General features: G+C 40.5%; 2 protein-coding genes across 6 annotated transcripts in view; one reads left to right on the top strand and one right to left on the bottom strand.

Annotated features, from left to right (window-relative positions):
• Positions 1–1154: 1154 nt before the first annotated feature.
• LOC116737466 (aldo-keto reductase family 1 member D1-like) lies at positions 1155–26144 on the bottom strand. 3 transcript variants are annotated; one of them, XM_032590622.1, is made up of 11 exons: positions 25954–26144; positions 11971–12051; positions 4753–4893; positions 4481–4648; positions 4203–4319; positions 3931–4008; positions 2761–2883; positions 2395–2504; positions 2136–2301; positions 1374–1456; positions 1155–1280 (listed from the first exon to the last, which is right to left on the bottom strand). In XM_032590622.1, exons 3-11 carry the CDS (start codon positions 4843–4845, stop codon positions 1238–1240), a joined length of 981 nt encoding a protein of 326 aa, XP_032446513.1. In that variant the 5' UTR covers positions 4846–4893; positions 11971–12051; positions 25954–26144; the 3' UTR covers positions 1155–1237. The 3 variants fall into 3 exon arrangements, with proteins under 3 accessions (XP_032446513.1, XP_032446529.1, XP_032446521.1); XM_032590638.1 differs by lacking the exon at positions 11971–12051; XM_032590630.1 differs by lacking the exons at positions 11971–12051; positions 25954–26144 and having other exon boundaries at positions 4753–5190.
• fbln1 (fibulin 1) overlaps positions 20508–27173 on the top strand; it is a 42663-nt gene continuing 35997 nt past the window's right edge. For 2 of the 3 annotated variants that reach the window (XR_004342820.1, XM_032590598.1), the window contains exon 1: positions 20508–20830. Coding sequence is in view for 2 of the 3 variants with exons in the window: in XM_032590598.1 (XP_032446489.1) it covers positions 20776–20830 (55 nt within the window). In the remaining variant the exon portion in view is untranslated. The remainder of the gene's footprint in view (positions 20831–27173) is intronic. The other variant, XM_032590590.1, reaches the window with a different exon arrangement.

Below are 27173 nucleotides of genomic sequence, written 5' to 3'. Positions count from 1 at the left end.
ATATAAATATCTGGTAGTAGTTATTGTTAAATTGAGCTTTAGCCCCCATGTAGTGTCGTTGGTAGAAAAAACAAATCCACACTCGAGCATATCGTCACTTTCCTCAAATTATAGTCCAAGTCATTTTCGGACAAAAGTGATTTTTTTTTATTTGCTTAACTCATCTTTTGGCAAAAAAAAAAAAAAAAAAAAGAAATACAAAAAAATCACTTTTGGCAACAGAATGACTTAAGCCATTATGTTTTATATTAGGAAGGTGACAGTCATTTTTTTTATCGGAAACTTCACTCTATTAATGTTAGTCCTTTTTGAATGAAAGTGTCTTATTGAGTCCATTCTGACCTTTTCTCTTATCTGTCGTCGCTGCTGACAGAGCGATAAATTCCATCATGTGAGGACTTCTTTGACCCCTCAATCTAGGAATAAAGATAGCTATTTATGATGATTATTTTCCTTCTTTTTTTCGTAATGTGTGTAGCTGCTGACTGTGCAGCAAAATGCCTTCTAGGGAAAACAGAGTTCAGTAGAAATGAGCTCATGCATTCCTGATACAATCTGTCCCCCCCCCCCCAAAAAAAAACAGATAACAGAGCATTGTATGATGATGCCTTTGCTGTTGTAAGTGTAACACTTGCTTATGATAATGTCTCTACAGACCGTGCCAACTGAAGCTGCAGGAGCCAAGCCTTTCTGTCAATCAATCAAGCAAAAAAAAAAAGTGCTTTACATCATAAAAACAAAAATAAAAAACCCCCACAACTAGTCGACAACTGAGAAACCAGTGGCAAGCATCGCATTTTGACATAATCAAAATCATCAATACACCCTTTGTTCTCCTTGCAGGAACTCCTTATCAGCGCCGAGTGCAGCCGGACTGCGCGCACGTGGAGGTAGTTGCTTAATTTCAACAAGCTTGTAAAAGAACAAGCTTGTTTTTTTTTTTTACAAGCTTGTAAAAATGACTGAAAAGAAGAGCAAAAGAAAGCAGTCACTGTTATCCTCTGAGAGACAGAGCCCTCTACTGGTCAGGATGAAAATGCAACGAGAGAAAGTTCTGGTGAATTCAAAATAATAATAATAATAATAATAATAATAATAATAATAATAATAATAATAATAATAATAATAATTGGATGGAATCAAGAGTCAAGGCGTTCCTCTCTATTTAGTGTTTTATTAGTAAGCATTTTTCCATTTGACAAAAAAAAAACCCACAGCAAAGGAAGACTGAAAAGGCTCAGTATTCTTCATGGAAGGGATACTCTGGATGATCGCTCCACCTGCAGAAGGGTTGAGGGAAAGATGGTCCGTATAGTTATGGTTATAAAAACAATAACAAACTATAACTGTTTTCTTTAGCAAAGCATACACACATCAGCAGCTCAACGAAGCGGATGTTCTTGTTCAACGCTTCAATGGCCTTCATCTCTTCCTCCGTGAGGGAAAAATCAAATATCTGTAAATAGTAATAATAATAATAATAATAGATGAAACATATCAAATATGCCTAAGAACTTTCAAGAACTAAGTGACTTGAACTTGAGGTGCCCGTATATCTTACATACCACTTCAGACTTGACTTAGACTCTCGAGCTTTGAGACTCTAGTTTCAGGAAGAGTTATCTCGTGTTACCAGGGCTAAAAGTGAGTTAATAAGGGTAGAAACTGAGTAAAGGACTGAAATACAAGTCTGTCACACTAAAAATGTCTTGTCTTTAATATTTCTTAGTAAAAATAGTCAACATCCACAACACGGCACAGCATAAACCACGGACCGGAGTCCCAGTGGAGGTTTGTATATTCTCTTCTTAAAGACAGCGATTTATTAACCAAGGTCATTCTTAAACCATGGCTATTAATGGGACTGGTTCATGTTAACTGCAGTTTCACTAATTCACTCGCTATTTTGCATCTTTCTTTATCTCGTACTCTGTTGCTCGCCTTTCTTGCAAATTAATCTCAAGGATAATGATTTGATTTCATAAGCTGCAATAACTCAGCGTCTTAGGCAGCTCAAAAGCCACGTAACCGACAGTGGCCTAAAAATGTTCCTCTTGGACCAGGAAAATATTCCATGCGAGCATCTCCGCTCTGACACACTCGTTATCATTCAAAGGGAAATATTTCTTCTTCACCTGAAAGTTATGCTGGATGCGCTCACGACTGAAGCTCTTTGGAATCACCACCACTCCTCTCTGAGCGTTGAAGCGCAGCGCCACCTGAGCGCTGCTCTTGTTGTGCTTCTTCCCAATGGACACCAGCAGCTCGTCCTCCAGCAGGGGAGGACACGTCAGATTTACCCTTGGTGAGACGTGGCAACGAAGAAAGCCAGTGGCTCGATTATTCTTCGTCAAAATAAGTTACAAGTTAAAATGTGCACACAGCGTAACGTACCAAGAAGCATCTCTGGAGGAACCAAGAGGACAGTAGCCAACAACAACAATGTCATTTTGACGGCAGTACTCCAGAAGTTTCGGCTGGGTGAAATATGGATGGCATTCAATCTAAGAGGTAAGAGAAAAGAAGCACATCGGAATCCAAACCAAGCAAATTAGCCCTTTTTTTATTTTTTATTTTTTTGGTCAAACTCTCAGTTTTTACAGCTGGATAACTATTTCTAGCTAATCAATTGTTACTCCACGAGCTATGATATTTGTGCAATTTTATCGCTTTTTCTGGAAAACGTGTCAACGGGTTGGTGGAGGTCACTAAACGTGGCCTCTAAACCGTGTGACGTCCGTGTGGCGGAGACTCGCTGACCTGGTTGGAGACAGGTTTGTGTTTGAGGCCAGGTTTTGTCAGCAGCAGCTCCAGCTGTCTGCGGTTGAAGTTGGAGACTCCCAGAGACTTCACCAGCCCGGCGTCTTTGCAAGCCTCCAACGCCTGCAGAGAAAATGAAACTCTCCATGTTCCACACACTAACACCAATCACAGTCAAAGGCTTACTTGGTCTCCCGAGACCTGGGAGTTACTGACTGCACATGAGCCAGGTAAACCTTTTTAAGGTCTTATTTTAAAAATCCTTTAGATGAGATCGTGGAGAAAAGTGCAGCGTACACCGTCCACCAGCTGGCTAAAGAAAGGCTCCTTCAGTTTTCCCTCAATAACAAGAAGTGATTAAGGGAATGCTGCGACAGACTGGCGACCTGCCCAGGGCGAACCCCGCCTCTCGCACGAAACGTTCACTGGAGATGGACACCAGCATCCTGTTTGACCCTGCTAGGGACAAGGGTGTAGAGAAAATGGATGGATGGACTAAAGGAATGCCAATTATGGTCTATTGAAGGTAATTTAACAGAAAAAAAATCCTAATTGGGAAGCTAAATGCACCACGTGTACATGACAAAATAGTAATTAACAAGCTAAAGTCTATTTGTGAGGGGCGTTATACTCATGCCCCTCAATAAGTTGAAACTTTTACTTGTTACCGACTTTCTAAGTTAGAGGATGAAGTTAGAGGATGTCTGTGCTGTATTTTTGTTTCTCTTTGTAGCGTCAATGTAGCAAATAAACCTTAAAAATGAGAATAGGATCATGTAATATGCTGTTTTTATCTAAACTGCAGCGTGTAAATACCAGCAGTACTGTGAAACTAATGTTTTCAGTTCCAACCAACACCATGCCAAGTCCTCACATAGTTGAGTATTGGTGACACTTTGAAAGAAAATGCTGAGTTACCTTAATATTTAGGACAAATGTCACCTATCGGTACAAATGATTTGGATTAACCTCTGAAGTGTGGCCATGTTCGATAAATCTTCCTTAACATGAGTGATTGTTAGTTCCGAGTTCTCGTTGTGTCAAATGTGTCCCACTGACCTGAATATATTTGTCAGACCTAATTACACCAGTGTTTACAGTTATCAAGACACACATTTGTTTCTTGATTGCGGTGCCATGAGATAACACAGTAAAACCAAGACAACTCACCTCCCATGTTGCACAGAGATCAGTGTGGTGGTAGATATATTTCCCATTCTCGTCTCTCGGATAAAATTCCTTGCCGGGCTGAAATGCGAAGCACGGTTTATCTTTTTTTTTTTGCATAAATAGTTGATACTAAACCTTATCCACTCTATGCTGTCACAATCTGACCACTGTACCGAAGCTTGGACAATAGTTCATCTCAACAAGGTTGTGGCCTTGCACACATATCATCATCCTGCTAAGATAAGAGAGCGTAACGTGTTATCTTTTGGTACCTTGAAGGCCATGGGAAGCTCCACAATGTAGAGATCCACGTAGTCCATCTTTAGCGTTTGCAGCGTTCTTTCCAAAGCAGGTCTCACCAGCTCGGGAGGATGGAAGGTATTCCAGAGCTGGAGATGGCAACGCAATGCTTGTTAGAGAAACATAAAATAGACGTGAATCACGACGTTAAGTAACTTAATACATGGTGACAAATATTCTCATGTCATAGTCAGAACTCATTAACAAAAGCTAAGTAGAGTTGATAACAGCAGACAAATCTAGGTGTTACCTTGCCGCAGTAAAATATGTCCTCCCTTCTCACAGTGCCATCAGCAATCTTCTCGCTGATGGCTTGGCCCACCTCATGCTCATTGAAATACACCAGCGCCCCATCAAAGTGCCTGTAGCCAACATCTATGGCCAGCTTCACACACTCAACTGTGGTGCCTTTGGGCGTCTATGAAACACAAACAAGTTACGATTGCAGGTTATCCAGACATGCATGCTTTTTCTGATAAGCACCGTTTCAAGGGAACAGAAGGGTTTTCTTTTCCTGCTTACCTTTCGAGGGTCTCCGTAGGTTCCCAATCCCAGAAGTGGGATTTGGTTGCCATCGCTAAGAGGAACGCTGTGGCTCTCCGCAGAAAGATTCATCAGTGCGGAAATGTGTACCCGACTGAGCTTTTTATTGACGGAGCTTTCCTACATAAAAGATAACAGAGCGCGGCCGTGAACTTTGAACCTGGTTGATACATTATCAGCCAAGCATGAAGTGAGTGACCTCTAACTGGGTCTGTAAAGTTTTATCTTGGATGGTTGGGGGTTGGATGTGAAAAATGACTTCTTGGAATGGGTGCAGAACATTAGACTGGTTATAGTCTTGACGTTGGACATCTGACAGTGTCAGTCTCCAAACAAATGTAAAAACTGTTTTGTTGAGTTGGAATCCAATTTTACACAAAGGCCGCTGTCACATTGTTTTCTACCTTGAGATGTGTTTTGCTAAAACTGTTGTTTTAAATGGTGGATGTAAAAATAAAAGAAGGGGTGAAGAAATCAGTGTCCAACTGTGCAAGGATGGGATACATTGCTTTTGTGATGACAATACCAGCTAAAAATAAAATAAAATTGAAAAAAATCAGGTTTTTTTTATTTACATTCTACAACTGAAATAATTTTTTGTTAAATGGCATGTTAAAATGTATGCATGCCTGTTATTCCTGATGAGCTCAAAGACTTTGAGGTCTAATCTTTGGCTTCATGCAGACACATTTATTTTTGCTTGAGGTGGCAAGAACATGTTTTGTTTTTTTTTCTGGCCAGGACATTTCAAACTTCACGTAAGTCCTCACTGGTCTCTCCTACTGCAGTATCAGTCAGTCAGGTAACTATGCTCACCTTCAATTTCTGACCACACAGTGTTTGTTGAATATGAGATAAGAATTATTTTTTTTAGGCAGTCTAAGTTTACGTCTGTAACTATTTTATCATTATTATTATTATTATTATTATTATTATTATTATTATTAAAAGAAAGAACTAATTTGTGTATCTTGACAGAACTATGAAAACAGATTCAGGAAACCTGAGATATTCAGAATTTAGCCAGTTTTGCTAGCTAAATTATTCATTCAACCTGGTTTCTCTTTGCTTTTTTATATTTTGACATTGTCATCGTTGCCAATGAGTGCGTGCGAAACGAGGCCGTCTCTGCCTCCTGCATTTTAATATCCTCAGGGGCTTTCCTTGATGGGTTTGTTGTGCATCACTGTTACCGGGCAGTGATGTGCAGTGAGAAATGAATGGTTTTGCTTAAAGAGGACAGGTGTCAGAGCAAAGATCCGCACTCACCTTTCACACACATATAGAATGTCCACCGTTTTTATAATTCATTTTATTATAATATATTGTGGATTGCACTTAACATTTGTGTCAGACAGAAATGTGTGCAGCTTGTTTATGTGCTAAACAACTCCAGCAGCACCCTGGAGGTGCCTCCTTTATAATACAGTAATGGTAAACCCTAACCGCCAGGGGGCGCCCTTGCTTCGACTTTCAAGGCTGAAGGATTGATATTGGCAAAACCTATTCGTCCGTGGGGTAATCCACATTATAGCAAGCTGCTCCTTAGGAATGCCAACATCTCTCACTGTTAAGATATAATAGGGCTTATTTATCTTTGTTAAAAGCTCCACAGCTAGCTGTGAGGCTCAGCAAACTCTTAGAGCTTATTTTTAAAATGTATTTAGCCAAACGTGAGCAGAGTTTTTGATGCTCGTCTTTGCCACTTGCAGCCAGAGAAGAGTAGAGCTGGTTAAGAGTTAACAACTCAGAGTAGGGAGTTACTTGGGGAGGGGCTTTGCACTTCAATGACAGATCAGGAGGAAAAAAAACAAAAAGGGTAATCTTTTGTTTTATGCAGTGGACGTTATTAATATCTGGTTTGTGCTGCACATAATTTCAATCTTGTGTTGATTAGAGAAACTTCGCCACAAATACAAACTCGCACCTGACTCCTGTTCATGAAAATAGTTGAGGTTATGTAGCTAATGCTATTTCAGCTGTGTAAAAATAACAGTTCAGGTAAATTATTACAAGCCCTAAGATTAATATGACTTTGTGTGAGAACCTTAGAGCAGAAATGCAGAAACAGGACAATGATTCAAATTTTTTCTGCACTCATTTATAGGTTAATTATTGATTAATATATTGCACGTGATTGCTTGTTTTTGACTAGATTATTTATATCTAGTACTTTTGAACTTATCACTCTTAGTTATATATTTTACAAAATTTGTATTTATTACCTAAGATGGAGTAATAGAGCAATTTCCCCTTGGGAATCAATAAAGTATATTCTATTCTGTTCTATTCTATTCTAACATGCTTTGACTTTTCCTGAGAATTTCTGGAATTACTTGTAAATGTTGCAGATATTATCCCTGATGGTGGTTTTGGTTTACACATTTCTGTTATATTTAACACGGGCTACTTTAAATATCAAAGCAGCCACTATGATACTCTCAGTTTTGGCTTTTTTTTTTTTTTTTTTTTTTTTTAATGCTGAGATTTATCCACTCCACTCGACAACTGCACTGTCATTGCCTATAGAAACATCTACAAAACCCACTCTTTCATAAAATAATAAAACACACACATAAAAATGAGTCGAAGTTGCGTTGCAGCAGGACACGGACATGTGATGTTTTACTAGTGATTCAGACTGTTTAGTCTAGCTCAAGCTGTGTTTTGGTTCCCACATTGAAGTCGGGGATCTCTCTTTAAACATCGCGGGTCTCTGAAGTTCATTCAGAAGTTGCGCAACGCTGACATGGACAAGCTGTTGCAACTGCGAAACGAAACTCAGTCAAGAAATATGACAACTTTCATGTGTTTTCGAGTAAATGTTCTGGGGTTTTTTCCCCCGCCAATTTTAATTGTTGTTAAGTCATACAATGTTAATGCATATCTACGTTTGTTGTCTCAGGCGCTTTTCACAACGGCGCTACATTGTTTTTGAGGAAAGGTTATCATTTTTTGGGTGTATAGGCTGCAGAGAGCATGGTGGATTTGTCTCATATCATGGTGTCTGACTTGTGTGCTATACCAGGAATCATGAATCATTAAATAAATATAACACTTGCCAGTGGTTGGCAACCATTTTAATGCAAAGAGCCATTTTGCCCTCACTTCTAGTAAGTAAATTTCCCCTAAAGCCCTTTGGAAAACATCAAGCTTACAGTATAACTGTGATGTAACATGTATTTGTTTTCGGGCTAAATCAAATAATCAGAGTTGTGTTTCTGTTTTGGAGTTTTAGAGTGATAAACTTTCTACTTTTTCGACAACTACACCTGCCATATTTCCACAAAGCACCTGCCTCAAGCTGCTGTTAAGACCTTGACCCAATTATATGAAACCTCTTTCATTCATGTATTCTAAAGCCAAGACCCAAGTGAAACAGTGTCGTTTTGACAAGACCCAAAACATTAATACGACTTTGTGTGAGACAGCAAAAATATCAATAGATCTGATTAGAAACGAAACAATAATAATCATGACAAAACATGTAGCTTGCTGACATTATTTGATCAAATATTAATATTTCTATGATCAGTTAGAAGGTTTTGAAGTTGCAGAAACTGGGAAAAAATGACACCCTGATAAACATGTGCCATAATTCCAGGTGTTATTGAACTTTTATGACCTTGCAATGTGCAGCCAGGGTAAGAGGATACATACACAAACAATGAGTATGACTTCTGTTAAAAAGCTTGTTTTTATCAAGTCAGAGGACTCCAATGTTCTGAACGATTCCCTTAACTTCAGCAGAACACTCTGAGATGCTGCATGTTAGCTTCTTGAGAACTAACCACATGCACTTAGTGGGGTTAAGATCTAGAACATTTTCTGCCCACAGGTCGAAAATTTTATTTTGTCTTTATTTTGATTTTTTTTGAAAATCCTGCTGCTCCCTCGTGATTTACTGGGATCTCCACTACTCATCACCAAACGGCGCTGGCAGAAGTTGCTCCGGGGGACGTTTTGATCCCACTTTATTTATTCGTGGCGGGCAGAATTGTTAGAAAGCTCACTCCCCTCCACGAGAGACGGCCGCTCGTAAATTGCATTAGAATGCGTCACCGTTGGAGCAACGCAAGACTCGTGATTTCTCTCTCACCGCTTCTCAAAATGGAAGAAATATTCTCCAGAGAAAATAACGTTTCGCCAGTCCGTCTGGTGTCCTTCTGCAAAAATTCAGCTTGTCCTTGAGGTTTCTCTCCAGATGGACCAGCTTCTTTGTTCCCCTCCTTGTCTCAGAGTCTTACCTCTGCCTTCTTTACTTGAACATTCATTTTAGCTAATGGTCTACACATTTCTGTAGACCTGCTCAGTCTGCTAATTCATTCAAAATCTCAAAAGTGTGGCATGTGTCTGGATTTAGCCCCACTGCGTGAAGCCTGTGTAAAACTGGGTTTTGTTGCGTTACGCCTGAAGATCTTCTGAGTTACGTCTCTACCGCATCTAATGACCAAAGGTCAGATTAGATGGGGAATGTCTGGAAACAGTTTTCTTTTATTTATTTATTTTTATTCTTGCCACAGATTCTCAGATCAGGACTTTACTGGACTTTACCAAAACATCGACATGCTTTGATTGAAAACATTATCGTTATCAAACATAAACACATTATCAAACATAAACTGTAAGTTTATGTTTGTTGTAGGAATTGGGGGAGTAGTCGACTTCTTTGAGCTTAACACGATGTTATAAAGTTATTCCCTTGTTGAAAAACATGCGTGGAGTGTTGCCTGGATTCTTTCATGCGTATTTGAGAAATCTTTCAATCTCCCCTGGCAACCAGTCAGCCGTGTGAAACGCCTGGGTGTGGGGGCCCAGTGCAGCCATTGAGACCAAGCTCCTCCTTGGAGCTGCACCTCCTCCATGACTCCTCCATTCAGCTCCTTCAGACTAGCCAGCAGCTATTAGCAAACGCCTAGTGGAAGTGCACATCTGCTGAGCTCATTATACAAGGTACTTCTCAGTGCAACGCTGATAAAATGCTCTTAAAGGGTTAACATCGGCGTGATATTGTGATGCCTTTTGGAAGGCGGAGTGTTGGAAAGAGGGGATCTTTCTTAAAGAGACAGAGGCCCGGGCGTGCCGTGGTGGCGTAGGGCGTAGAGTGACCCATATTTGGAGGCCTTGAGTCCTTGACGCGGCCGTTGCGGGTTTGACTCCCAGACCCGACGACATTTGCCTCATTTCTTCCCCCCTCTCCTTCCCTGTTTCCTGTCAGCCCACTATCACATAAGGGACACTAGAGCCCACAAAAAAGACCCCCTGGAGGGGGAAAAAAAAAAAAAAAAAAAGAGACAGAGGCCCCATTTCATGGCATTAATTATGAAGTCTAATTTCTTTTAAGTCGCATTTGATATGTACAGGATTTTTATAATAATTGAAGGTAACATAGTTCCTTGATTGTGCTACAAAATGGCACTAAGAGTTTGGAAAACACAGAATACTGCCCGTTTAAGCCGTTGATTTAAATGTTGATTTTATCTATGTAACATGCTGCATTTTGTGAGCAAGCAGGCGGAAATCATTTTGTTGTGGCCAACTACAGCAGCAAAGTATTCCTCTATTCTTCTCGGCTAATTTAATGACCCTCTGTCCATATAGTGGTAGCCTTCAACAGCTATTGAGGGTCTGCTTTCAATATAGTTTAGAGTTTGACTTTCTTTATAATGCAAAAGAAAAAAAAAAACAGGAGAAACATTTTGATTGCCAGAAATAGTGGAAAACTGGAATTTAGTACTTCCTGACTTCTCTCTGTCTGGTACAGCTCTTAAACTTTATACTGTGGTTAAATACTTACGACATCATATATTTGATGACCAGCCTGATGACATGGACATTTAAAGACAATGCTGTGCAACAAGTAAATGTGCCAAGATTTAAAGTTGGTGTGGCGCTCTGTTCCAGTAAAGATTATACTCTTTAAAGCTTCTGGTACTCTTCTGCTCTTCTGCTCATGTGTGGAGGACCTCCAGACAAGCCAGTGTGTGGAAACTCACCATAGCCTTTAATGATAGGATGAGGTTTCTGCTTCAGATGGCAGGATGGCAGTGCAAGCCAAATGTTCATTAGTGCTGATGTCCCCACTTGTTTTGCTACGTTGCAGAACCTCATGATTGTGTGCGCAGGTTAAAGGACAATTGCCACAGGCTGCCTTTAGTACAGCTGACAATATATAATTACCTAACAAGACAAAATTGAATAATTTGTGGTATTTCTGAAAAGGAAATAAGTAACAACTTGTTGTCTTTAAAGGGGCAATATTATGTGTTTTTTTGGTACCTAGTACCATTTTATAGCACAATCAAGTAAGTATGTTATCTTCAGTTGTGATAAAATTGCTATGTATATCATATATCACTTAAAATGAATTTTACTTTGTAATTTAGTGCATTGAAATTGGGCCTCTGTGTCTTTAAAAACTCTTGCTCTTTCTGAAACTCCGCCTTCAGGAAGTCTTCACAACCTGGCTCCTCCATTAGCCCGTTAACGTCGTTTTTACCAGCTTGTCACAGAGAGCTGACTCCTATAATGAGCTCGGCAAAGGTGCAGTTCCAATAAGTGTTTGCTAATTGATGCTGGCTAGTCTGAAGGAGCCGAGCGGATGAGTGGCTGGGGGGTAGAAGCTTGGGAAATGCAACTCCGAGGAGGTGCTTCGTCTTGAAGGCGGGGCTTGGTCCACCCAAGTGTTTTCCACAGATGAATGGTTGCCATGGGAGATTAAAGGATTTCTCAAACATGCACGAAAGAATCAAAGAAACACTCCAGGTATGCTTTTGATGAGGGAATAACATTATAACATGGTATGAAGCTCAAAAAATTTTAATTTTACGTAATACTGCCTCTTTTCGTATCTAATCTTTTGGCCGCCTCTATCAACCTCTAGAACTACTCCACTTTGCACCCAGCAGAAACCTGTCCACTTGAGGACATTTTTTTCACAGTTATTAATTTCCAAACCCTCATGTGCAGATCTTGGTCCAGATGGTTGGCACCGATACATAAAATTCGACGTCCATTCAACAAGTCTTTAACTGTCCTGCCGTTCTTAAACTTACTCTTAGATTTTCTGAGAGGAACAGGAATCAATTTCTGAAACAAAAACAATATTATGAAAGCATTTTCTAAATTGGACATGCATTAAACACTAATGTCTATTAGTGGCTGTGTCAGTTTGTCTCAACCACATCAACAGCATACCTTAATATATTGCACCCGGAAGCTGTCATCACTCCATAATATCTGCTGCTACATATGTGATCCTCTGCTTAGACTGGGCATCTATGAACAGGGGGAAAAAAATTAGTTAAGCCACCGACCATAATTAAAATTTGGATATCAAAAAGGAGGAGTGTTGTTTTATGGTGCTCCGCTTTGTTTTTATACTGTGACACTGCATTTAAGTACAGTACAATTCACCAGCAGGGGAACAGCTCTGCACACACATCGGAATTTCCTCTTTTTCTAGTAATATATATCATAATCATTATAATTGACCTTTGCTTTATTGCCAGAGACAGTTTCCTGGAAGTCTTCAGAAACACATCAACCTTGTGGAGAAGTGGGTTCAGTGTGTCAAGATGAGATAAACCTCTTCCTACGTCATTGCCGTCAACAATGAGCCAAATGATGGGAGTAGTTGCACAGAAAGACAGTAAATTTAGTCTAGTGAGTGTTCCATAGCAAGTGAGTGTTTATTCCTCAAGCCGGTTCTGACCATGCTAAATTCTGATATGTAGTTATTTTTTATGGGACTCAAACTTACCATTTCCAAAAAAAAAAAAAAAAAATCACCTTGGAGAGTGCCGATGTCTGGAAGACGTCTTTGCTTCTTGTGTGAAAGGGAGATCCAAGTTGTGTGTTTGACTTTATTAAATCAAGAATGTATCTGGTATCAAAATATACTGATCACATCAAGGAAATATGTACTTCTATTTGTGTCGCTCTCATCCAGTTGGATGGCTGAATGCGAGAATTTGTCACCTGGAGGTTGAAACTTTACAACACTCAGTACCGTAGAGCAGCACCTGGGAGGCTTTCTTGTCCCATGGAGTCCTCAGTAGCCTCAGGGGGACAGACACCAGGCACCCCACAGACAAACCACATGTAGGACACAGAAACAGGTCCCAAGCAAACTGTCTGGGCCAAAGAGGCAACGCAAAAGATGCACGGTGTCAAATCTCTCTACCCAGGACCTTGAGTATGTCCCTAGTCCTGGCCAAACCTGGAGCAAGACCGTGCAAATCCTAAAATCAGTTAAAAAAACAAAACAAAAAGAGAACGATGGTCCCGGCCCAATTTAAAGAGCAGACATAAAACCTCATGGGCTTTCACATCCTCAGAGCCGTCTGCTGGACCAGAATGAAACCAAAACTCCAGAACCTGCCCTTTAGTGCCAAAGACGTTGATTACATGAAGTAAGCTCTGTTCGACAAGGCAATGTTTCACTCTGGTGGAGAGTTGTTGTGCTGCCATAAGAGCTCAAAGGTTGTTTTGAGAATATATCTCAGAAATATTCTGAGATCAAGACTATTTCAGCTTCTCTGGACGTTTTAACACAGTGCAGAATTTTTCTTTCAAGCTTAATTCTTAACTGCACTGTTGGAGTTCTTCCATTACTGTCTCTTTACCAGCTTTAGGGCCCGACCAGAACCCCTCATTGTAAATTACCTTGAGAATTAATGAGATTTGGTTATATATAGTACAGACCAAAAGTTTGGACACAACTGTGTGTCCAAACTTTTGGTCTGTACTCAGTTCAGACCAAAAGTTTGGACACACCTTCTCATTGAATTCAATGAGAAAGTGTGTCCAAACTTTTGGTCTGTATTGTATAAGAGCAGGCTTTAATGCTGAATAATGATCAAATGCTACAAGCCATACATGTCATACAAATGGAACAGATACAGAGTTACATCCACCGTCCAGCGCTGGGCCACACTGAGCTCACATTATAGATGGAACCAACATTGTAGCTCAAGTTTAGCTTTATATTCTTCTCTGCAATCTGTTTCAGTCTGATCAGTTTCAGTCTGTCTACGTATGACTGCCGGCAGTCACACTTAGACATGGTTATGTAAGCTGCAGCGTGTGCATGTAAGCGGTTAAGAAGGCTAAAAGAGATAGAGGAAAAGATAGCTCATACAACAACACTTAGGCAAAACTTCTTAAAAACTGTTTTGGTTGCCGGTGACGGTCCAGTACTTTATTATCGGTCTCATTGTGCTGCAGCAGTGTCGAGGCGTAAACGGGGGTCCTTTGAGGCCTCCCTGCGGGCATTCTTCTGTCTGCCCGGCCGTGTTCGAGGTGACACATACGTGGCAAGGCAAGCTTTATTGAGCTTCAAAGGACCTGACCTGCACAGCCCCCCCCTCTACAACAAGATTAACACCGCTGGAGGACGACCTTTCAGGAACTCCAATTTCCTCCACGCATTAGCTCGGAGGTCAGTTCCCCCTGCTGTTTCTTGTTAAGACCCCGCGGTGGTGGAGAGGAGGAGTGAGTGATTACGTTCTGGCTGGGAGCATGGGAGGCTTAGACCCTCTGGTATTCTGAATGTTGCTCCTTCCTCATTCAGACTTTCATCTCTAATCTACTCTATGCAAAGATAAGCGTAGGTGTTGGTCGGAAGTAATGAGGTGTGATGACTCCTAGGAGGATCCATCCATTTTCTGTACACCCTTGTCCTTTAGAGCAGTGGTCCCCAACCTTTTTAGTACCACGGACCGGTCAAGACTTCGCAAATTTGCTGCGGACCAGGGGACGGGGCGCACCGACACCGATGCTGTTGCTGCTGTTTCTAAATCATTCTGCTGCTTGTGGGCTCAATGTTGCTCAAGACGTAACCGAGGGAATCCGGTTAAAGCATTTTCAAAATAAAAGAACCTCCAGACTCAATACATAAAACGGAAGTATTTAATTATTTCTTGCGCAGCCCGGGTACCGCTGCCTTAGAGGGTCCAGCTAATGTTCCAGGCGAGAGGCGGGGTTCACCCTGGACAGGTCACCAGTCTGTCGCAGGGCAACACAGAGACAGACGGGACACACACATCCATACCTAGGGAGAATTTAGAGAGACCAATTAACCTAACAGTGGGAGGACCCACGCATGCACAGGGAGAACATGCAAACTCCGTGCAGAAAGACCCCAGGCTGGGAATCGAACCCAGGACCTTCTTGCTGCAAGGCAACCTTGCTACCAACTGCGCCACTGTGCAGCCTCCTAGGAGGATTTAGTTACAAAATAACGAAAGCTGTAACTGAGAGAGCATTTTCGCTAACTGACTGGAGCTATGTCATGCGTTTATAAAACTATAAAATTTATATTTTGTTTCCCCCAGACAAGCAGTTTACATCAGCTGTCGGCTAATCACGATACTCCATATTCCTCCTGGCGGTGCTCACACTAGTCCGCAAAATGGCGACTGCAAAAGTTTATGAGAGAGTGAACAATAGTTGAATCGTTTTTTTGTGTGTTTTTTTTATGGTATCTTTTGTTGAGTATTCATTATCCAATCGATACGTACATAATCACAATACGACCCTTTGACCTTTTTTAATTCTGCACCCAAAAATTTCTCAAAGAATAAAACACTAAAACTCCTACAAACTAAAGTAAAACTCACAAATAATAACTGATAAAAACTAGCAAACACACTCTAAAAACTAAATAACTGAACTAGACAAGTAAAAAGTCACAACAAAATAAAGAAAAACTATAATAAAACCCCCCAAAGTATTATAAAAACTGGTGTCACATAACTAACACCGATACATTTACAGTCATTCTAAGAGTTTCTATTCAGATAGATTCTTTCTTTTCAGGCACATTAAAGTCTGTTCCTTGATTTATTTTATTTATTTATGGGTTTTTTTTTAATTCAATCTTTAATAAACCAGGTAAGTTGATTGAGAGCAGATTCTCATTTTCAACGATGACCTGTTCAGAAAACACTGACGCACCGTACAAATATTAATGAGTGAGTGAAGGTAAGGAGGGTTTTTTGCCAGTGACATAGTCTTATAGTTGAATTTGCACTAATTTGTTAGTGATTTTGTCGTCCATTGCAGTAAAAAGCAACATTTTCCTGATTTTTCTTTCGGTTTGCCGAGGCGTTCACTGAATCAGTCTAAAATACGAGCTTCTAGTTTCTACAGCGTGTACAGGTTTTTACTTTGAGAAAGGATTAAAGCGTGGCCATTAAAGTGGATTTAAAAAAAAACAAAACCACTGATTGACAGATGTGTTAATTCATGTAATGATTTTGCTGTTTGTCCTTTGCGGCACCTCTGCGGCTCTAACAGCACGACTCTCTAAAACAAGTTGAGAAATGTGATGCATTTCAAAAAGAGGACACACGGTTAAAAGTGACTTGTGCTTTTGTCAAGAACTGTGATTCTTTAAGTTTTGCTTAGTTACTTTGATGCATTTTGGGCATTTCAGTTTATTATATTCCCGGTTCACTCTCTCTCTTTTTTTTTTTTTTGTAGTTCTTTTAAGTTTAGTGTTCGTCTTTAGATTTTGTTGCACTGACGGTCATTCTACTGATTGTTCTCATGTGTTTCCCATGTCACTGAGCACCTCCCATAGACTCAAAAGACAGCTTCTAGATTTGTTATGTCTTTGTCAGATCCTTCCACTCAATAACAGTCACTGCTCCCACCAAACTTAGTAAGTGTTTGCATCCCTGCTGGTATCTGTACAATTTTATTGCCGTGCAATTTTTTGTAGCGCCGCTAATTGTAAATAGTCTGTATTTTAATGCTCAGTGAGACGGGCACATTTTGTACTATTTTAATTTAACCAACTCAGCTGCATTTTTTTTTTTTTTTATAGCTACACTTTTTAAAATCTTGCCTGTATTTTATTCTTTATTCTGCTTTTATTTACATATTCTGTCTTTGTGCAAGTTTATTTGCCATCGCCTGCCACTGTTGCACTGCAATTTTCCCCACTGTGGGACGATAAAGGGCATTTCTTGTTGCAAGTAATCAAATTAAGTTCATCCAAGTCAATATATTAAGTTTCTCAAGTTGTCATGTTGAACGTAAATAAATTTAGGTTTGTCAAATTTGATCACATTTTGTGTTTTTTTTAAAGTTGGAGCTCCGTTCTCTAGCCAGAATAGAGAAGAGCAGTTTGGATCGCGCTTGAGAATGGCACAGTCAAAGTCCAGATCTAAATAAAAAAAATAAATAAAATTTATGGTAAGATTTGAAAAGAAGAATAAGCAAAGCCTCTAGAGATATCCTTCAAGAGGCAAAAAGGCATGTGTCAAACATTTCACAGTTTTATTTGTTAAAACCTTGAACCCCATTTGCATCTTTTCTTCTACTTCACATTTATTCGGTGCATTGTTTTGGTTATTCAGGTAAAATCCCAGTAAAATAAATATACAAGTAGCTATATTGTTAAAATAAAAAAAAATAAAAAAAATAAAAATCCCCCCCAAACATTCAAAGAGATATAAATATTTTTGGACAGCCCTTTATAAAGTGTGGTCATGCTAAAAAGACTATTAACTGACTTTAATTATCAACTAAACCCAGACAGTGGCAGAAATCACAGCAGAGCCGTTTTCCTCTTTCACACTGCAGCTATCTATTTCTCGCTGTCATGTCGCTGCGGTTTCCCCCACCTCCCTGATGACACCGAGTCCACGCTGATGTCTCTTGACCGACTAGACTGCTGGTGGAGGAGGAGACATCTGGCTCTGATTAGAGGATCGTTTAACCTCCTCCTGTCAGCATGCCCAGAATCAGTAGACTGATTGAATTTGCAGAGGGCCTTAGCTGGTACAAAATATTTTGAATGCAGTCTAGCAATTATTTCTGCGCCTCTTGCCAAGTCTGGCAGGCGAGTGTGTACCTGAGTAGACGGGGGTGTGTGTGTGCGTGTGTGTGGGCGTGTGTGTGTGTGTGTGTGTGTGAGCAGCTTGTTTATATCCAGACCCTTCTCAGAGTCCATAATCACTTTGGCTGACAGATACCTTTTCCCTCCAGCTGGTGGCACCGTTACAAAAAGCCTTAACTTATTAACTTTAATGGAGAAAAACAGGCTTAGTTGTGGGCCTGAAGGGAACCGTGAAACTACCGCAGAGATGCGGGGGGACGCAGGAAAAGGCGCTCAGCCTGTGCACAATAATCTCTCGTACGACAACGTGACTCGCAAAAGTATTCGCGCCTCTCGGCGGGTCACGATGGGGCTTTTGACGAGCGAAAGCAGCGTCCGATTGAGAAGTCGAAAGAAACCGATGCGCATCGCTTTTGAAGGTTTTTGCAAATGAAAGCCTGAAGGTGCGAAATGTGTTTGTGCTCAAGACCCCTCGAGTCGAAACGTTGCAGAGCTACATTTGTCTGTCGCTGCAGCTGCAAGTGTTTTGGTTTTTTTTTTTTTTTTTTTTTTTGTCTCTATATACCAGTTCACAGTTTTGCCCGTTCTTTGCGAGCGCAGTCAGGTCGAACACAGAGAGTCTGTGAGTCGTGATTTTGAACCCTTCCCTCAGATTCTCTGTTTTGATTCCGCTCTGGACTTTAACTAGGCCAATCTGGCACATGAATATGCCTTTGATCTAAACCATTCATCGTAGCTCTTTTCAAATTTTATTAGTAAGACCAAGTTTCGAACCATTTCATATGGTTATCGCAGTGATGTTGTGTCGGTCTATATCCCATAGATTCTAAAATTGTGGCACTTTTGTTGGCAGCATGTTGGAGTTACTCAGTTAGTTTGCTCTGATTTGCTCTTTTTGTAGATTTTTTTTCCTAAAATTACTATCTTTATGCTTCAAGTATTTCGTGTTTGGGCAATTATTCCGTCAGCTAGGTGCTTTTACTTTTTGACTTTCAGCCAGTTGTTACAACGCGTAGCTGTGGCAGTAAGGTATTGTTTGTTTTGTTGGGGTTTTTTTTTACAACTGAGAGCACGGTTAGCATCTCAAAGGCTCCAATAATACCTGAACCACAAACCAAATGCAGAGAACAGAGAGTGAAAGATGGTCAAACCAGCTCTTCCGTTCGTCATAACGAGCAGGAATCTCATCCTCAACTCCAAAATCTTTCTAACCTTACAGATAGACAGAGATTTATAGGGGAGCAGCAAAAGCAAATCAGGCGGATTAGCAGTGTTTGGCAACAGCTGATGATGTCATCTGGAACATTAATGTGGTATTTCATGTCTGTAGCCCAGATATCATGAGACTGTGATAGCTCAACAGCCTTCAGTCAGAGGCCTTTTCAGATTCGTTGCAAGACTGACTGCTACTGGAGATCCATTATTCCCGCAGCATCACTATCCACAATGACTCTTCGAAGTTACCGTATTTACCGTACTTTGAATCAAGCGGCTTATAGCCCAGTGAAGCTTTTCTGTGGATTTTTCTTCAGCCGCCAGGGGGCGTTTTAGCAAGAAGCGAATCAGTGGAAGTCAAAATTGGAAATCAAAGAAGAAAACGCTGATTTTCATTTAGAACAAGCACATGCTAGCAGCAGGCAGGACGGAGAAATGTCTTCAAATTCATAGACCCTCATCATGTAAACAACACGAAGAAGTTCATATGAAGTTCATAAGTTGAGTTAGTTAAGTTATATATATAGGCCATGTACGTTTCCAGTTTTTTTTTATTTTTATTGTTTTTAAACTTTGTGGGCGCGACTTATAGTGAGGTGCGCTCTATAGTCCGGAAAATACAGTACTTGGATGATATGAGTCATGACAACATTTAATTTCCCTTTTTGGGATAAATAAAATATTTTTGAACCGAAGTAAAATACCAATCAAACAGATGAAAGTTTGTGGCTTTAACGCGACAAAATGTGGGAAGCCTCGAGTGGCCCGGATGCCTTTGCAAGGCACCGCAGCGACAGAACCGACACCCGATACAGTTGACGCTTTACGTCCCCATCATCCGTATAACTGATGCCCAAAAACTTCCACCGGCTTTGAAAGGGCCAACGTCTGGACACAACCGCAACACTTTTTTTTTTTTTTACAAAACTCTCCAAACCATCTCCAGATGTTTACTGATCTCTGCAATCGTTAGTCACGGATGCAGAAGGTCTCTGCCCTGCCGCCGACCAGGAGACAATTTCCATGTGTGCAAAGCGTGCTCCGGGACACGGCGAAGAGAGACGAAAGAGACATTCTGACGGCATTTACAGAAAAGAGGATTTATAGTAACAATAATCTACTTTTTTTCCCCAAAGCGCTTTTCAGGACACTTGTAGACCTCATTTTCATTTTTCATCAACTACAAATTGTTAGATTATTATGGCTTCATCTGCATTCGATGAGAAGCCTACTTCTAAATTTTTTTTTAGAATATTTAGCATTGAAATATTATGGCATAATATTAAAGAACTCATTTGATTTGAGTGATAAAATTATATTTAAGCACACAACTGGCGACAGGAAGTTTTATTTCTTTAACTTTAAAGGGCCATGGACTTTGGCCCTTTAAAGTCCATGGCCCTTGTGTTTGCTATAGTGGGCAGAATTTGGCTCTTTGACACATATGCGCAGTACAATAATAAAGATGAAAAGCTACAACAACAACAACAACAGGGGTGGCAACAAGCAATCGGATAAGTGTTACATTTAACGTAGCAATAAAATCCTAAAGGGACGACGAACGACCGTGTTCGAATAACGTCGAAACGAAAGCAGGGAGCAAAGATCACCCTGTAATTGATGAGCAACAAGTGGGTGTCTGTGGACCCAGCCCGCCCCTCACGGTGCCATTAGACGCTGCAGTCACGCTGCGAGCTGCGACTTCCCAGCTCCATCACATCCACATTTTTTTTCTCCTTTCCTCCACACACTCAGTCCTTTCCTTTTAAAAGAAGCGCTGCGGTTCATCCGCACATCCCCGAAGGAACGAACACTCTCGCAAGATCGGTCACTATCGGGCACCTTTCTTTCTTTCTTTTTTTTTTTTTTAATTAATTTTTTTCTTTTTTGTAACACTCCTCTCTAACCCTCCTGCGGCTGATACTCGAGTCCCCCCAATGGCTCTGCGTGTGGCGCTGCTCTGCTCTCTGCTCGGGCTTCTCCTCGGACAAGGTAAAGTCACCTTTGCGGACGAGGCTGTGCGCGTGCGAGGACTTTTAATTAGGTTGGGGACAAAACTGCACGAGATTATTGGCGCTGATGTGTAAAAAAAAATAAATAAAAAATACATGTATTTAGAGCGCTGCACGTGAAGAGTTTGAAGATACTTAGAGACGGGAGCAGATGAAACAGAGTGGGGACTTGAGGAAGTGATGATTGTGTCTAGGGACTAGTTGGGGCTTGTGATTGAAAGCTGGGCGCTTCAGAGTGCTGCAGGAAAAAACCCCCTGCTTTACTAACTTGATGCAACCATGGTGCAGAAAACTCTCCTGGCAGCTAAATCAGCGTTAGCACCTCTGGTTTAAATCATTGCCTAACTGATTTATAAAAGGTGTGAAGTGCAGTTCCTTCTGTCATGGAAGTCAAAGGCAATGTGTGTTTTGATGTTACACGTGAATTGCTAAGTTAGTACCTGACTAGGACAGGAGTGTTAGGATTTAAACACTAGGGGGTGGAGCCTCACCTCCATCCCCCCCAAAAAGTTAATCAAACCTTAAAATAGCTGCTTGGATTTGTTAAAAATCTGTTTATCACATTTGTCTTGTATAAGACTGCTGATACAGAGTGACATTTTCCCCGAGTTCTTTTACATTGAAATTACATTTCAAAATGGAATGGAAATATCTTTTACTGTCCCACAATGGGTAAGTTGCTAAATGCTAAGAAAACATCACTTGAAAACATCAATTCTTCTGTGCCCCTCCACCTACACTGGGACCAAGTTTGCCTTCCTGATTAGCTTATCTAGCTGCTTCCTCTCAGCAGTAGATAAGCTGATGCTCCAACAAACTACACCACATATGATGGTGCAGGTAGACTCTGCGTTGGGCCTTCCTGTAAAGAAGGCTCAGACTCTTTAAGGAAAAATTCAAAAGTATGTCTAACTACCTGCTGGCTTCAACCTCGCTCGCTCATGGTTATGTGACATCTTTCCACTGCAGTTATCAGTAATGACTTAATATATATTATATATTCTGAACTTATCACAATTTGAGGGTGTTGAGGTGGTGAGGCAAACGCTGTAGACCCAGGTAAGATGAATAATGATTTTAATAAAGAGAACACAGTCCAACCAACGGGCAGCACGGCCGAGCAGAAGCCAGGGCCCGACGCCGGTAGCAACCGTTTAAACGACTGGATAACACAAAGGACTGCACGCACATTAGACGAGGACCCGACAAAGAACAGACACACAGGTGGAGTTAAATACACAGGGGGTAATCAAGGAACGAGAAACACCTGGGAGTAATCGAGGGGAGAACAGGACAACACGGAGACACAGAGACACAGAAAACTCTAAATAAACACACAGAAAATACAGAACATGACAGAACTAACCCTTTAAGATACTTCATTATAAAGATTCATCGATCAGAAATGTGTGGCCCATTTTTGATATCCAGTCATTGTAAATCTGTTTTGGCCTCTTTGAGAATGAACAGAGGGCGAAAGCTGAAAATGACAAACCAAGACAGCCACTCTGTAATATGTACAGCCTTCCTGTTATCTGCTTCAAGTCCTGATCTCTCTCACTTTCTGGCAGCCTAAGCGAACCACCGACATGTCTCCTCATGTAGAAAGTACAGTTTAGTTTTAAAATATCTTCCTGCATCTCTGAACGTCCTCTGACTTCACTACACCGACATTGACCATAACAATCTTTGAGCCGTCTTTCATACTGCAGAGTGTTGTCTCTGTTGGATTTTCTAGTTTCTGATTAGTTTTATTATTTGCGGAGCATTGTTTATCAGGATGTGTTATTTAACACAGTGGCTCTCACTTCTGACCTCTGCTCTGCTTGCTGTAGATGTTTCCATGCTTGGACGATATGGCTGAAAAACAAATAATGGATACCAGTTGAAATGAATGATTATTGATTTGTTTTTTATTCATTGGAAATATTTGAAACACTGACACACGGGTGGCAGGACCTTTCATGTTTTATCCACATTTTTCACTTTACACTGTTGTTTTTTTTTTAAAGCAGTTAAGAGACACAGCGGTGAAATCTTAAACTGCTGCTGCGCAAGTCACTCAACAGGTTGTTGCTAGGCAACCAAAGAGTGAGCGAGTCAGTTGATGCCACCAACTTTTCTTATCCGGCTGTGACAGGTTGAGCGGCTAAAGCCTTTCCTCTGCCTACATCTCCCAGAATACCTTGTTGCTCTGGATCGGAGTTCAGTGAAGTTACTGGATGTTCTATCAGACGTGTTATCTATTGATATCGATCACATATATATCGCGATACATCTTGTTATTGATTTATTGCTCAGCCCTACTTGAACATATCTGATTTAAATAAATTGATAATGAACAAGTTTGGACAAAATCTAAATATAATACATATTGTACTGTTACAGTTATATTGGGGGTGATTCTAAACATCTTAAGGAAGATTCAGCTCCTCTATGACTGGACCAGTGATGCTATAAGTTGGGGTCAGAATCCCACGGAGGATGATCTCAAGAAATGAAATTGTGTTTAAAAGTTTATTATGAGAAGGCTAATTGTTAACACAAATAACATACAGTTGCATGAAAGTACTGTAATTGGGTCTTTGGGGTTGTTTATGCTGCTTTTCTATGTCTCAGTTAACTTAACCAGTGATAGTTTAACAAGTAATTGTTAGTTGTTTTGTGGAGAGGAAACTTAAAAGTTTCAAATCACAACCGCAGTCTGGTAACGGGCGTGATTATCCCCTGACACACACAACTGGAGCACCGAAGTGTAGGATGCTAATGCACATGGGTTGATTTCTAAGCTTTTATTCAAAAGATGTCAATAGCTTGACATTACCTTGGAAAGCCGCTATTATGCTATTATTTTGGAAGTGAGCTATTGAGCAAGTGAGTGCTGACCATCAATCGTCTCTCTGTGCAAGGCTTTTATGACGATCCAGGCAAAACAGAACGCTCCCATTAAAAGCCTTTTGAGTGCGGCTTGGAAAGCGGTCCAGTCCTCTGCTGCGATCTGGTTCCAGACAAGCTGCTCTGCCTGGGCGGAGCTCCACCAGTGGGCTCGCTAGACTGTGTTTACATGAGGGGTCTAGACTCAGGCAAGCCACGTGCTGCTCCGCATGGACAGAATGGCCCTCGCTACCAGCAACTTCATCCAAAATGGAAACGAGCCCCTCTTCTGACAGACCACGAGTCACAGAAACAGAGAAACCGGTCGCAGGATAACTGAGCCAGTCGGAGTATGCCGGAGTGGGTTACCTATGATACCAGACGGCAGTATTTGTGGATCTAAATGTGTGATGTATCAATTTAGCTTTTAAAACCGGTGAGATGGAATAGCTTAGCAAAAATATGTTAAAGGAAGAAAGCTCGTGAAATATTTCTTTAATATGTAAATATACTCTGGTCTCTAATTTCACCACAATTCAGATCCACTACTTTATCTTCAATAGCATTTTAAAAGGCCAACATTTCTATTAACCTGCTTTACTTTAAGTATTACGCTGCTGGCTTACTCATCTGAAATGTGACTGCAAATCTCTAAAAGCACTGCTAGGCTTTTTGAGATTAAGTTGACGTTTCACCAATGTATCCAGAGTTTATTTATCAACCTTGTATAAATTCAGAACACTGTGGTTCTGTTTCTGTCACTTTCAAATAGACGTCCTCGCTTCTAGTAGCTTCTTAATTAGCCTCCTTTGCCTCTTTAAGTTCAAAGGTCACCGAAAATGTAAACATTGAACCTCAGGTATGGAGAAGCGAAACCAGTGTTTTTGTGGAACGGTTCGCTTGGATGAAATCGAGTCTGTTATAATAATTATTATTATTCAAGGAACAGCGGTAATCACTTGTAATCCGAGGTTTTGCTGCATGTTTCTCTGGCCATCTAAAAAACACAAACCCGCTGATATTTTGGGATTTTTACAATATTATCATACATATGTTATTCCTTGAATCGGTCAGAAAATAAGAAATAACACACATTCTGTATCAATTTTCTTTCTAATTAGTGTAAATATTACAGCAAATAGGCTCAAATACATGCGTACACTCCCACAAATATACTTAAATAATTTCAGTCTCAGCCAAGGGTTGTGAGATTATGGCAAAAATTACAAACACGATTCCTTTTGTCAAAACTGGTATAATGATTATTTAAAAAGATCCTTCTATTGCAAGAAAATAGCCCCGTCACCAACCTGCATGGCTGCTCTGTCACGACTTCATGAGGGCAGCTACAAATTTTAATTCAGCATCAACGTGTCGGTTTCGGAGCATGATCTTCTTGTTGGCCTCTCAGTCATTGGCAGTGTAAAACTTACATTCTAGCCAAATTTCTTTTATCTGAAGATTAGTGTAATGGCCCAGACAGTTGAAACTTGGACATAATTTGGTATTTTAAAATAATAAAATAAAAGGACAAAGCAGACACACATCAAAATGAGTTTTATAACAGACACTGTAGGCTAAAAGTAGGCTTTTGGGAAGCACTGACCTTAACTATTCCTAAAATTAGGGGATTATGTTGATAGTCAGGACCAAGCAAATAAATAAAACGAGCTCTACCATTTTGAGTAAAAAAGAGAGAATAATGATTATTTATAAAGATCACTTATTCCACAAAAACATAGAAAGTGGCGCCAAGTTAAGCCTGGCATGGCTCCAGTAAGCATGTCATAAAAATTTAATTTAGTTTTTAAAAATCAGGGTTTTTAAAAAAAAAAAATCTCTCGGAAAAAATTTCAAAATCCTAAAATCCTTGCCAGCGATGACTGTATGTAAACATCTTACCGGCTTTGGACTACGTTTGTCAATCTTCAGTCTATTTGTCGTAATGACTGCCATTACAGGTGCCTCCGTAAAACTGTCTGTGGTTGTTGTACACTTCCTTCTGCTGTTGTGGAAGAAGACAAGCAGCGTTGTAAAACCAGACAGTGCTGGTCCAGACACTTGTCCTCCCAGCTCAATCTCTCACTATCTAAACTTGCTCACTCCTGCCAGACCGCTCTCAGCAGCCAAGACAACCCCCAGACAAAAGCAGCCGTACAGCACATTTCCCAATCACTCCTCAAAACACCCACAGCCAAGGTCTGTTACCAAGACTCAATAACAACTCACCTCAGACTTAGTTGGTTTCGTCCCCTTTTTTGCCGTCTTGGGAGTCGTTTTTTAAAAAAACAGCGTGGCATACTAATCCTGATTCCAGCCGTAGGCAAAATTCTTCTCAAGAAGAAGTCTCTCTGCCAAAGCCTTTTTTTTTTTTTTTTTTACGTTTGGCAGTTCACACAAACCACAGGCAAGTGAATGTACTTGACGTGATTGCGACGGTTGATTGTTTACAGAGCTGAGGCATTCCACATTCTCTAATCCACATGAATCAGCAGCCAGATCACCACAAAACTGGTCGCGCTCCAGTCGAAAGCCTCTTTTGTGTCTCCAACAACATATTTATCATCCTCTGCCTCAGACAAAAAAAAAAAAAAAAATCCCTAATGATTGTAAAAGATGGTGCAGTTCATCAATCTTACAAAGGATATTAAAGTAGAAGGGTGAAATTTTTGTTTATTTGGAGTAGACAGACAAATATGATCATCGAGACTCAATTAGGAATAACTGTGTCACAGAGAGTTTAGGAGGGAACCTGACTGTTCAGAAAAAGTATAAATCGTGACTACGTTCTGATGGTGGTAGATGTCCCCATGTTGTATGTTGCCAGAGTCAGAGTTTCAGTTTTCCTGGTATAGTTTTAATAGTCTACCACTGGTAGATCACAGCCAGAGCAATTTCAATTAGAAGAACGGCAGAAGAAATTGGCACAGGGGAGTCAAACTATCTGCTCCACAGGAGGGTGCAGTTCCACAACAAGCAACTTAAACCTCAAAATATATATTGCAGATCAAGTGAATGCATTGTTTACATTATACATTTCACACTGTTTTCTCTCTTGCACCATATTAATGGTTAGAGTGAAGACCCTCCCCATTGAAACAAGATCAAAGTTGCAAAAGGTCTTCCTGTATGTGCAGCAAAATTTGTGTGACATTGATAAGCGCTTCCAGTCTGTTTAAACCAGTGGTGCCCAAAGTCTGCCCTCGAGGGCCGGCATCCTGCATGTTTTATTCTCTCCCTGGTGGTAACAACCTTTTCAGCAGGTCAGTTTTCTTCTTAGACCTTCTAATGAGCCATTATTTGATCCAGGTGTGTTGAACCAGGGAGAGAACTGAAACATGCAGGATGCCGGCCAAAGAGGACCCACTTTGGACACCACTGGTTTAAAATCTTCTACAAATGTTAAGAACGGGTCACAATCTGGTACTCAATGGATTCCAATGTTGTAT

Source organism: Xiphophorus hellerii, chromosome 2, assembly GCF_003331165.1.
Source record: "Xiphophorus hellerii strain 12219 chromosome 2, Xiphophorus_hellerii-4.1, whole genome shotgun sequence".
Classification (NCBI taxonomy): Eukaryota; Metazoa; Chordata; class Actinopteri; order Cyprinodontiformes; family Poeciliidae; genus Xiphophorus; species Xiphophorus hellerii.
The sequence above is the reverse complement of the archived record's forward strand: the minus strand, read 5'-3'. Positions and strand labels throughout refer to the sequence as shown.